Consider the following 13,441-nt stretch of genomic DNA (forward strand, 5'->3'; position numbering starts at 1 on the left):
TGCCTCTCCGTTTTATTTTGTTTTTTAATTCTAGGGAATGTAATGCTGAGACTAAGCCATGGATCAATAGGGGTGTGATGGGGGAACAGTGAATAAATTTAATCCTTCTGCAAACAAACAAATTAAATATATGAATCGCAGCTGCTGTAGGGCTGTTTGTCTTATGACATTCCTGATGGACCTGCTCTGGATGCATTTTTAGGGAAAGAAGGCAGGACAATTTGTTAGGACTCGAGTGGAACAGCGCAACTTTCTGGCAGTTGCTCTGCTGTGCCAGGCCCTATGTAGTAGTTGTGAAACTGCCTTGAAGGAGATGGACGTAGACCCCTCTCTATGTTTTAGATCAGGATTTTTCTTGCTTAAAGCCAAAGAGAAAGGGGAAAGGGTGAAAGAGTGGCCAAGAGGGTTGGCATGGGAATTGGAACACTTCTGTCCTGATTTCTCCAACTGAAAAATAGAGGGGAAATGTTGTGAGTTCCTGACTGACCTTGGGGGAGGTGAGCACTCTTACTTTGGAAATTCTACCGTGTTTCCATCCTAGAACCAGGAGGAAAGCTCCAGGTTTCTAGTGGCCACGCTCTCTAGGTTGAAATTCAAATATTCCTAAATGTTCCCTGCACATCTGAGCATCCTAGACAAGAGGGATGAAAGTGTTTCTGCTCAGATTGAAAGGCAAAGCTAAGCTTGGGATACAGGTCATTGGTTAGCCTCACATCCGGGAATTCCCTGGTGGTCCAGTGGTTAGGTCTCTGAACTTGCACTGCAGGGAGCACCGGTTCAATCCCTGGTTTGGGAACTAAGATCCTGCAAGCCGTGCAGCGCGGTCAAAGAAAAAAAAAAAGAAAAAGAAAAAGAAGCACTGCGTCTGTTCCAACCCTTCCTGTATTTTATTTTCTTCCTTGGTCCCCCTTACTCTCACTCCCAACCCCCTGGCAATTAACCAGCTCTGGCAACGGCACCCACTGCTTGGTATCCCAACTCCCCATGACTGTAGTTTAAGCCCTTATCGTATAGCTGGAAACTGTTCAACTGATCTTGTTTCTACTGGAGTCCCGCTTAGATCAGCCTCACAGAGCCAGAATGCATACTCTAAAATGCAAAGATGCCCTTTTCACTCTTAAAAGCCTTCAAGAACGCCATGACCTTGTAGGGAAAATTCTCAGCTCCCTGGTATGAGAGACAAGACCTTTCAGTTTCTGGTCCTGCAACCCCACAGGCTCACACTTGCACTCCTTGAGAAGCACACCTTGACCTCTCCCCTCCTTCAAAGGCTCTCAGCCAGCGGCTCCTCCTTTGTTTTCCTCTAGAACACTCTGCTTATCTCTATCATGATATGTATCTCTTGAAGTAGCTCCTTTATGAGAGAGGGTATGTGTGTTTAGTGGGAATCCAATATTTATATTTAACTAAACTGATTTTTGATATTTCAGAACTTCCAATAGTGCTCAGCTTTTTCCAGCAACAGAGTCTCTGCATAATTAATTCTGTCTGGAATAATTTTCTCCCCATATTCTCCTTATTTCCTATATAGCAGCACATTTTCTAATTTCAAATTATTTATGAAGGTGACATAGCTAGTGGTTAATAGCCCAGGTACCACCGATGTCAGCGTGCCCAATTTCAAAAATGGTGACTTTAAGCAATTTTCTCACTTTGTATGTGTATATGCACATGCCTTAGCTCCTTATTTGTGAAATGGCACCAATAATCCTGGTTATGAGGATTAAGTTAAGTGAGATAGTATGTGCTAAACAGATCTGTGCCTGGCATGTAGCTAATATTTATTGCTCGGTCTTTAAAAAAAATTTCTTGGGGGAGATTGGGATTGACATATATGCACTAATATGTATAAAATAGATAACTAATAAGAACCTGCTGTATAAAAAAATAAAATAAAAAAATTTTTTTAAAAATTATTGAATGACATTTCGCTTTAAGCTCCAAGAAGGCAGGGATGCTGCTATCTTCTTCACTATTGTACCCCAGTGCCTACCGTAGCACACAGTAAGTGCAAAATAAATTCATGCCATGTGAATGACTGAATAAATGGCAATCCTTACTTCAGAGCATTCACTGAAGATAAGTAGGGAACTGTGCCTGCTTATCAGAGTGATAACAGAAGCCGTATCAGTGGCCTTCCTTAATCAACCCTTATGTTCACTTGGCTACATAACCAAGCAACTCTTTTTTTCTTTAGTTTAAATGAAACCCCTTGGGTGAAAGTTAGATGAGTGGTGTCATTCTTGGATTTTTATTAGAGGAACATGGCCTCTTATTTACTTCCTTCAGAACTGAGAGTATCATGTCTAGGGTTGATTATGAAATTGTTGGAATAAACATGCACAGGTTAAGGTGACCTTGCTCTCGAGAGAACAGAGTGAGTCTTGGGATGATGTACTGTGAGAACAAAATGACAAGCAGTATCAAAATAACAAGGTGATGTAGGCAGCTCTGTAAGCAAGTTAAACTCCAATCGTGATCCTGGATTTTCTTTTCAGCGAAAACCTTTGCTTCTCCCTGCATAAACCACCTTATGAAATTAGTAGTATAGACAGAGGAGAGGAAAGGACAACTTTGCACTTTTTGTAGGGAAAGAAGTAAAGTTCTGAAAACGAAGCAAAGTCTAAAGTCAGCTTCCTAGGTTATAGTTTTTTGTTCGCCTGTTTGTTTTTTTAAAATCACAAGACTTTCAACAAAAAGATTTTTAAAAATAAGTCAATGGGTAAAGGGAGTAGGAATAGTTATGCTAGAAAACCTAGGTTGAGGCAAGGTACAGTGGCTGAGTGCAGCCAAGGCAGAAAGGATGGTAACAACAGGGTACCTACTTCTCATTCTCTAAGGAAGACCAGACCAGGGGGTCACCAGGAGCAGAGAGTGACAAGTTCTGTTCACACCACCAGAAGTTTGTAGAAACCAATGGACCACCCTGGTGGTCCTACAGAACCTGAGCACTGCAGACCCAGGGCCAGCTCCTTTGTTTTCCAACTCTAGAACCAGTATCAGTTCTTTTGCTAACCAGTTATACATGTGTTAAACATTTCCATTTATGTCCTGTACTTGTTCCTCTGTATCCTATATTGTTTATCATATTACACAATCTTAGAGTTCAGAAGGCATGAGTGCGCAAAGCTTAGGCATCGGCAGGTGGGGACGGTTTCAGAGGAGAAAGAGGAGCAAGATTCCCAGTGCAGGTGTGGCTCTGGCCCATCAACCAGGCAATCAAGCTACTTCATCCTAGCCCCCTTCATAGGAAAGACCCTACTAGGGCAGATTCCCTCCTTCGGCAAATGGTAGATGGCTTTCTCGTAGTTCTTGCTTGCCCAGGAAACATAGAATCTCTTATCCTCACAACCCAGTACCCTTTCTTGTTTATAGTTTTGCATCTGGAAGACTCTAGCCTTTTTCTAGCTAGAAAAGCAGTTCCAACCCTTTCTGACACAAGGAGAAAGGCCAGGGAGGATGGGGGAGAGGAGGCGGGGCTCTAGCCGGCGCACACTCACCACTTTTTGGTTCCCTTCATGATCGGTGAGCAGCCATTCGATATCCAGGGTGTCTTTTTCTGGGAGCCCCAGTTGATGGTGACAGGGCAAAGTGACCTTTTCCTCTGCCACTCTCTTGATCTCAGTGTGAGTCCCCAAGGTTCCAACATAGTAGGAAACTGGAAGAGGAAAACCTCTGATGAATCACGCAGAAACTGGATGGCAACGTGCAGGAAGCAAACATTACAACTAATAGTTATTGGATGTTTCTGTGGGCAAGGGGCGAGTCAAAGTGTTGGAAGAATCCTGGACCAGAAGTAATGGAAGTCCCGGGTCTCACACTGGCTCCTCCATATTAATTGAATTCATCTATCTTCCTTAACCCCCCAAATTACAGTCCAACTAATGCCCACCTTTCCTACCTTACTGGGTTTTTAGGAACAATGAAGTAACTCAGGTCAACAACAGCTTTGTCTTTTGACCTTTCTCTCCTCTACTAGCAAAGGCCTCCAAAAGAACGGAACTTAAAAGGGAAGGCAGGGTTGGCCTCCTCCCAGAACAGGCTCCAGATACCGGTTCACTCCTGAGAATCTTCTTAAGGTCAGGCTGCCCTCACAGAACTCTGAGTAAGTGCAGCATTGCCTCTGGGAACAAGTGGGCTCTTACAGGCAGTCCCTGCTTCCTTTATGGACACACATTCTCCTATCTTGCCACCCCCGCCAACTTCTCTCTTTCATTCTCTGTAGTTTCTTTCTTTTTTTTAAATTGAGTTATAATTGATATAATATTCTATATAAGTTACAGGTGTTCAATATAGTGATTCACAATTTTTAAATGTTATACTTCATTTATAGTTATTATAAAATATTGGCTATATTCCCCACGTTGTACAGTATGTCCTTGTAGTTTATTTTATACATGATGGTTTATACCTCTTAGTCCCCTACCCTTTTATTTTCTCTGTAGTTTCGTATCATAGGGCTTCAAAATATCAAGCAGCACTTTCTATCCAAAGCAGAATTCCAAGTTACCACATTTGGATCCTGTCCCTTCATCCATCCAATATTCCTCTGGCCAATAGGAATTCAGTTCCACTTTTGCTTTCTTTAACTGTCCTCTTTTTCCAGGAATGGTATGGTGTCAGCAACTTTACAGCCCAAGTTCACCTCCTCTCCTTCCTATTCATCTCTTAGTACCTGAGTTTTTCTTTTTCTTTTCTTTAACTTTTTGGCTGCACCACATGGCATGTGGGATCTTAGCTCCCCAACCAGGGATCGAACCTGTGCCCCCCTGCAGTGGAAGCTCGGAGTCTTAACCGCGGGACCTCCAGGGATGTCTCTCTTAGTACATGACTATTAAGTCTACAGTATTGATGACCGATAAATTGATATGATGAAACCTCACCTGATTCTAGGTATGTGTCTGGCATTCAAGGTGTGCTTTAGCTCTGATCCTCCTTTATCTCCTTACACAGTGATAAAGAAGCTCAGTGTCAAAAATGACCTCTTTCAAGCCCTTCACAATGGAACAGAATCACACAGCCTCTAAGATGGAACAGCCCCAAGTGCCAGGGCTTGTGTGAAGCCCTCTCGCTGGCAGAGAACTCACTTTGTCACTTTAGAAGGGTGTTAAGCACTAAAGACCAAGAGTCGTGACCAACAGAAGCATATAAACTACCTCTCTTATTCCCTGTTCATTTCCCCAAATTGATTAGCAGCAAATCTGTAGGAAGGAGAAGGGCCCGTCTTCTTGCCTGCAGGGAAGTGAAACAAGGAAGAAGGGAGCAGAGGAGACTGTGGTTCTCGCTCGGGGGACTGACGGGCTGAAATGCAGGGGCCCTCGGAGGTAGACCCCAAGAGAAGCAGCAGGTGGATTCCCAAGCTCCATGGCCAAGAAAGGAGACTAGAGAAATCTGCTGAGCATAAAGAGGGGCCTCAGAACCAAAAGACAAGCCCCTCGTGGGGTCTAACGGACATTCTCAAGAAGCTTTCCGTTATCTGTTTAGAACTTGACACTGCAGTGGGCGTGGCCGCCATGTAGTGAGCACTTCCAATAGTGTGGCTCTGCACTGAGCAGCCGCTCTATAAAGAAAGGGTTATTATCCAAAATCACTGTGGAAATGTAAAGAGGGGGTTAGCAACTTGCCCAATATCATACAGCTAGCACAGTGTGGCACTGCTGGCTCCACCCAGATCTGTCTCACTGCGAAGCTCACACTGACAACCATGCTATGCTGCACATGCCCTTGCTTTTTATTTTATTTTTTTTTTTACAGTTTGTTGGTATTTTAATCTTCAACATCTGAGTGCTTTATTGGGTCTCTACACAGGTGACCATTTGTGTTTGATCTCTACACAAATGACCATTTCTCCAGTGCTTTTTCTGGAGAGACGACAGAGACAGCAAGGTCTCAGTTACCTGGCAGACACAGGGCAGTACTTGATGAACTGGGGAAAGAACTCTCCAGGGCTTCTTCATCCTCCTCTGTCTGATTTTCATTCTTTTTTTTTATTCTGCTGGTGGTAGAAGACTAGTATCATTGACTTCTTCCCTTTCTTACATTTTTCCACACTCTGCCAAAGGGCTGATCTTACCTTCACGACTATCTTCCGTACCTTCTCACTTTCATAGTCCTGGAGTTGATCTCTGAATCCGAGTTAGGCTCCTGTGGTTTCTCAGTTACCTCTGCCATGTTGTAGCAACAGTGTGATCTCGTGCCCTTTGTTTTATGTGGCTTCCTGGATGTCTGGTTCTCCCGTTAGCCTCTAAGCTCCTTGAGATCAAGTTCTGTTCACCACTGCATGCCCAGAGCACTGAGCCTGGGTCTCACACGCTGCAGGTGCTCAATAAATATGTGTTGGACGGATTTGAATCTAACCCACACAATGATTTTACCAACGAGCAACCTGAGGTCTGGGAATAAAGGAGTCGGCCCAAGGTCCTACTGTTAGGGGAACCACTGACCAAAAGTGCCCTTCCTGGTCAGGCACGACAGTAACCACTTGCATGAGTTATCTTACAACAGGAGGTCCTGGTAAGGAACTCGGAACTGACAAGCTACCACCAGTCGGAAGAATTCAGGAAAGGTCAAAAGGAGAGAGGAGATGCCAGTTCCCATGTCCTACCAACCTCCCAGAATCCTCGCTGGAATCCATCTTGGCTGAGCGATGCACATGTCACCAGGAAGGACCCTGAGTCAGAATGACTGGCCAGAGACAACCCGGAAACTAAAACCTGAGACTGTGAGCCACGTGGCAGCGCCTTTCTCCTGGGTTCCCTTACCCTGCTGCTCTCCCCCCGGGAACCCCTTCCCCATAAAGTCTCTTGCTTTAGTCAGCACGTGTGTCTCCTCAGACAATTCATTTCCTAGTGTTAGACAACAGCCCGCTCTCGGGACCTGGAAGGGGTCCCCCTTCCTGCAACACTACAACTCATTTAGTGGCAGAAATAACCCATAGAAAACCCATCCTCCCTCAGTCCCCACAAAGCAGAGGCGGTTTGCACTGTACTAAGCTAAGCTTGTAAGAAAGTGCTCTGGCTTCCATCCCTGATCATTCCACTGGACATGACAATGTTCAAATGAAGCACTCCTGGCAAAGCCAGAGAACCCAGTACCTATCTGGTGCATACAGCAGGCACTCTATACACTGAATAAATTGCAAAGAATCAGCTATGTGAGTTGCCGATTTTAGCCACTAGAGGGAATCAAAGGCTCAGATTTGGTTGCTGTCCCACAAGGAAAGGAACGTAGTGGTGGGCGGCGTGCTTTGCCAGAGCCCCAAGTTCTATTCATACCACACCCAGAATTAAACACAGCAGCGCAGGGACTGGCCGCTCAGTGAATACAAATGGCTTTACCAAGGCAGGGGGCCTCAAGATCAGGGTGCACGCACCTTCAGTCTTCCCTGAACCTCAGTTCCCCAGGACCCCTGGAGACTTCTCAGGTCCTTCTGTGCTTTTTAACCCACACTCATGTTCTGCAGTCTACACGGACAGGGGCCTGGGCTCTGATTACCACCCCCAGGCTCGGCAGTGCTCATGGGGGATGCTGAGCACGTCTGCCGCCTGGCCGGTGAGCAGGAAGGAGCAATCCCAACACCCCGGGGCCATCCTTGGGTTCCCTGGACACTGAACGGTTTGTCTTCATTGAGAAAGACCTTAGGGATCATCAAAAGTTAACTGCAGCTTGGAGAACTGAAGCGTCAAGTCACAAAGCTGGTTGGTGGCAGAACTGCAAGTAAGGGAATTCTCTCTATCGTGTGACTGGGACTTGTGGCGTTTGACAGTGGGGACAGGTGCTGGAAGGCGGCAGTGGTAAGGACCCCCTCCATGTGCAAATGCAGTCATGGATGCTGCGGCCGCTCCCTAAGCTGAAGCCTTTGCCTACAGCTCCAGCACTTAACAAAGGACCCCTGTGAGCTTGGGAGAATTACCCTCTCTGAGCCTTAGTGTTCTCATCTGCAAAATGGGAATTAAGCTGGATGCTGAGGTAAAGCACCTGGTGATGGCACATAGGGGTCTCCCCCTAAAATGTTCTTCTCTAGTACAGAAAGGAGCTTCTCCTCAGATGACGGCTGCCTACATTCGTTAAGGTTAGTTTAAGGGTTTATTCTCTAAAGGGCATTTACATTTATTAAAGATTCTCTTGAACCTTCAAGACCTCCTTCAAAGAGAAGGGGCAGGGGTAACTTTATTTTTTCAACATGAATACCTGTACATAACTGAGGGAAAATAAGCCACATATCTTGAAGATGAATCCACTGAGGAGATGAGTCAGTTTTTATTAATTAATTCATTTATTTTTGCTGTGTTGGGTCTTCGTTTCTGTGCGAGGGCTTTCTCTAGTTGTGGCAAGTGGGGGCTCGTCTTCATCGCGGTGCGCGGGCCTCTTACTATTGCGGCCTCTCTTGTTGGGGAGCACAGGCTCCAGATGCGCAGGCTCAGTACTTGTGGCTCACGGGCCCAGTTGCTCCGCGGCATGTGGGATCCTCCCAGACCAGGGCTCGAACTCGTGTCCCCTGCATTAGCAGGCAGACTCTCAACCACTGCGCCACCAGGGAAGCCCGATGAGTCAGTTTTTAAAAGGCGATTTCTATAACCAATTGACTATTCACATTAAAACACTCATAGTTGACTATCCTACTCACATAAAACATTCACTCTCAAATCGCCTTTCTAAAAATGTTATATATGAAGAGCTGGCATTGTTTCAGTGGTCAGGTAGACGCCTTGGACAACCCTTTCAAGGAAGCTCACTTAGGCCAAGTAAGTGAAGCCTATAGTCTTCAAGCCCCGACAAAAACATTGTTTCCCTCATATACTGAGGCCCTATTTCTGGATCAGACTGTATGGGTTCGAGAGATGTGGCAGGAGTGAGAACCCTGGCTGAATTTTCTCACATGGCTCTCCTAGGGCTGCCAGTGACCCATCTTGCTTTCACGGATGCAAAAAGACAAATGAACAGGGGTAAATTTTAATAGAAACCAGGATGCTGCATATAAAATATCTATTTCTCTTTTCCTTCCCTAACAGAGAAATTTTCTACTTCTCAAATACTTACTGAATGCCTACGGGGTACCAGTTGCCCAGGGTCTGCTTGCTACTCTCTCCAAAGAATGGATCCTCTATGCTGCCCTCATCAACACAGGTCATGCACACTATTTAGTGTACAGCAGGGCACCTGCTAACAGGCTATGGAGGGGTGCAAGCACCCGCTTCCACTCGGTGATTACACTCGTTTCAATGGACCTGTTCTCTTACCTGAAGAGGAGGAGAATTTTCTTGTGTTTTGCTTTACATGGAATGTTTGAGAAAGCCTCAAGAAAATCAAAATCATCGAACGTCATTTAGCAAAATTAAAAGATTTTGGAAATTTAAAAATAGACTTCTCTTAATTTATAGATCAAGAAATCGAGGCTCAGAGAGAAGTGACTCACCCAAATTCCTCCTGATTTCTAAGACTAATATATATATATTATATCTATATATAAATTCTGCAGGGGTGTGTGTGTGTGTGTGTGTGTGAAGGCGTGTACCTTCCAGACTGTATGGAACACTGTATGCAATTCAAGTTACAGCAGGATGCAATAGAAAGAGCATGAGTTTGGAGTCAGACAGATGTGGACTTAATTGGCTCTAAGACCAATTAATTCCCTGACTGCTCTTTTTTCCTTCTCTGTAAAATGAGCATAAAAACATCAACCATGAAAGGTGATTTTAAGGGTTACATTTGATGTATGTAAAGTGTCTGGCACTGGCACATGGTATACAGTACATACTCAACATGTGTTCACTGTTATTATTAATAGTTGTACACGCCATGCTTTGAAAGACAAGGAAAACCAGAAAAACATGCTGAGGAAGTGAAGAAGAATTGTGAGGAGTCTGAAAGTCATTTTGCTAGATAACTCTTAATATTTGGCCATATTTGCTCTCTCTCTCCATATATATATATGTATCTGTATATATATGTATGCATATGTATATGTATATATACATACATATATGTATGTATACATGTATATTTTGCTGCATATTTTTGCTGCTATGTTTCAACATCTTGATTACACCTAGGAAAAGTGATCATATTGTATGGAAGATCAATCATTTCCGACAAGAGTGGTTAAGGAAGACGCCAAAGAGTAAGTGGGATTAAGCTGGTTCTGGAGACGACAGGCTTTTCCTGCACAGACCCCAGGGAAGGCAGAGAACATTCCTGGTGGAGAAGCAGCTTGAGCAGAGGCAGCCTCTCTCCTCTCGTCAGCCTCTCAGGCGCCCTTGCTGTGAACCAGGCAAGTTTCTCTTCTCTCTATTTTGCTTTCCCAGTCCAAACCCAGCATCTCTCCAGCCAGCTGCCTTTATGAGGTGTTCGGAAAAGGAAAACCAATTCACTCTGAGCTGCTAGATTCATCTCAATGTCTTCTCAGAGACAAACGTATAATTGATATTTAGAGAAAGCCTGGAGCTGAAGGAACGCAGCTGTGGTTATCAGTGGAATTTCAGGCATCTGGGAATCAGTGTGGTGCCTTGTTTTTTTCCCCCAGGAGGTGAGCATTTGTTCCTGTAATCCTAAAATTAATGTGGGTGCAAGGACCAAGATGGCAGCCTTGGGCTTCAGTGGCGGGTTTGGAGGTGGGAGTGTATAGAGCTTCCTCTGGCTTCCCAGCCTGGGGGTTGGTTTCAGAGGAGGAGAAGGAAGGCAGAAGGAAGTGGGGAGGAAGATGGAGTAAAGGAGGAGAGAGGGAGGGAAGGATCAGGGCTAGATGTAGGGGGGAGAGGAGAGGGGAAAAGGGAGAGCCTTATGCTGATAGAAGATAGTTGAAGAAGTTTCCAGACTAAACACAGGCTGATTAAAAATTATCAACTCATGGGCTTCCCTGGTGGCACAGTGGTTAAGAATCCGCCTGCCAATGCAGGGGACACGGGTTCGAGCCCTGATCCGGGAGGATCCCACATGCCGCGGAGCAACTAAGCCCGTGCGCCACAACTACTGAGCCTGCGCTCTAGAGCCTGCGAGCCACAACTACTGTGCCCGCGTGCCACAACTATTGAAGCCCGTGCGCCTAGAGCCCGTGCTCCGCAACAAGAGAAGCCACCGCAATGAGAAGCCGGCGCACTGCAACAAAGAGTAGCCTCCGCTCACTGCAGCTAGAGAAAGCCCACACACAGCAACAAAGACCTAATGCAGCCACAAATAAATAAATTAATTTAAAAAAATGATCAACTCACCTTCCTTCCCCTCTGTGAAAACCTGTCTCAATATGTACTTTGTGTGTATTTATCCACATTATAAAATTGTACGGAGCTCTTCACCTATCAGGTATAAAGGGAACACATAAGATAACAGTTTCTCCTCCCTCCTCAAACCATTTGAAAGCTAATGGTTAATAATACTATACATTTATTTAGCAATTAACAATTAACTCAGCCTATTCAAATGCATCATCTCACGTGGCCCTATGAGCACACGATGAGTTCATGTTATCACCTCTGTTTCAGAGAAGAGAAAACAGAGGACCACACAGCTGAGGCCACACGGCTGATGGTTGGGACTGTGGGGACATGGGCCCACCTCCAGTGTTTATTCTAATCTCTTTCCCACACCAGAGGTCATTGCCTTTGCCTTGAAATTGGTTGGAAACACGGAGGTCATGTTTATTAAATATGGGTGGCACAGAGCTAGGTAGCTGAGCTAATCTGAGTGAACACATTTAAGATACATAATTATCTTGCTAGCTGGGATTCTGAGCCAAAGGCTAGATGAAATTTAACAGAGACAATTGTTAGAAGTTATAGCTAGGCACAAGTACAGGGTGGGAAAGACCTGGAGGACCTGGGGGGCTACAAGATTTACACTGACCAGTAGTATGATATAACTGCTGAAAAAGCGCATGGAGTTTGGGTTGCAAAACCGCTTAGAGGAATAACTGCTTCATTGTCCTCTATCCTAGACAAATGAGCACACCCAGAACATCTGTGTTCAGTTCTAGAAGCTGCACATGAGAGGGACATTGACAAAAAAGTTGGTATCCAGGGTTGTAACTGGGAGATGATGGGATCTAAAAACATGTCATATGAGGAATAGTTGACACAATTACTGGTGAAAAGGTAGCAAGACGGAAGACTAAGGGGCAACATGGTAGTTCCTTTCCAACATTTAAAAGCCTACAAAACAAGTAATAGGCTTATTGAGTGTTGTTCCAGAGAGTAGAATTAGGTCCAGATGGTGTAATAGATTCAATCATAAAAGGATAAACTGGGAGATCTCCAACACCTCTTTCCAGTTCTGAAATGATATGATTCTCTTACAAAGGATCTATTCCATTTGGGCTTAATATCTTTTTTAACTGAATTATAGTTGAATTACAATGTTGTGTTAATTATTGCTGTACAGCAAAGCGACTCAGTTATACATATATATATTCTTTTTCAAATTCTTTTCCATTATGGTTTATCACAGGATATTGAATATAGTGCCCTGTGCTATACAGTAGGACCTTGTTGTTTATCCACATCTGGGCTTAATATGTCGATAGACTTCCTAACAGTTAGTCCCTGCCTGATCGGAGAATGCACTGAATCATTTAGTGAATTTTCCATTCCTGGAGTCACTCAAGTGTGGGTATGTCAGGGGCTGTGAAAGGGATCCTTATGTGTGGATGTTAAACTCAATATTTCATGTCCTTCCTAACATTCTATGAAATATTTTTCCAACGCTTGATACAGTCAAGGCATGGTCCTCGCATACAAAGTGTGAGATACAGATGTATACTATTAGCTGTCAATGTATTTTGTCATCACCTATCAGCTCTTACACAATTTATACAAATAGTCTAGTTTTGTTCCATTGTAACATTACTTTTCAAGATCACTGACGGGCTCTTTGATAGAACTAAAAGGAACTGGCCCCATGCAACTGTAGCATTTCTTTCCCAGCTGTGGATATTTTAATCCACAAGGGGGCAGAATTTGCTTAGCGAGATTAGCCGAGCCTCACCTTATGTTTTTATAATAGTAAAAAGGATTAAAACTGACAAAGAATTATAGACGACCTTGGATTTAAGCTTGAAAAGCACTTTGTTGCCATTTGTGGTTATATGCTAAATTTCAAACTGTACGCGTTTAGTTTCCAAGGGCCATGGAAAAAATGGAAATCTTAGAAAATATGATCAGGCATCTGAGAATAACGTCATTAAAGAAATAGAAACACACACTAAAAAAATAACTTAAGGTCACTGGTTTAACTTTTTCCAACTGAAATAGGTGTTTACTTTGTCTAAGACCAAAAAAACTTATTTTCATTGCAGAACTTTTATGAAACAAATCAATTACTCAGGTACTGTGAAGTATCATCTTCAGAGAGTCGGTGAGGGAAGGAACAAAAATCCATCCCAGGTGGCTTAGAGGGGAGAAATCAGCAGAAGAACCCTCAGGGTCCTTTACATCTTGATGTTTAGCCTTTG

General features: G+C 44.1%; 1 protein-coding gene across 4 annotated transcripts in view; it reads right to left on the reverse strand.

The window, feature by feature from the left end:
* CLMP (CXADR like membrane protein) overlaps positions 1–13,441 on the reverse strand; it is a 90,974-nt gene that overhangs the window by 16,993 nt on the left and 60,540 nt on the right. For all 4 annotated transcript variants that reach the window (XM_067751366.1, XM_067751367.1, XM_067751369.1 and 1 more), the window contains one exon: positions 3,501–3,658. In XM_067751366.1, the coding sequence (XP_067607467.1) occupies positions 3,501–3,658 (158 nt within the window). The remainder of the gene's footprint in view (positions 1–3,500; positions 3,659–13,441) is intronic.

Source organism: Pseudorca crassidens, chromosome 9, assembly GCF_039906515.1.
Source record: "Pseudorca crassidens isolate mPseCra1 chromosome 9, mPseCra1.hap1, whole genome shotgun sequence".
In the NCBI taxonomy this organism is placed as follows: Eukaryota; Metazoa; Chordata; class Mammalia; order Artiodactyla; family Delphinidae; genus Pseudorca; species Pseudorca crassidens.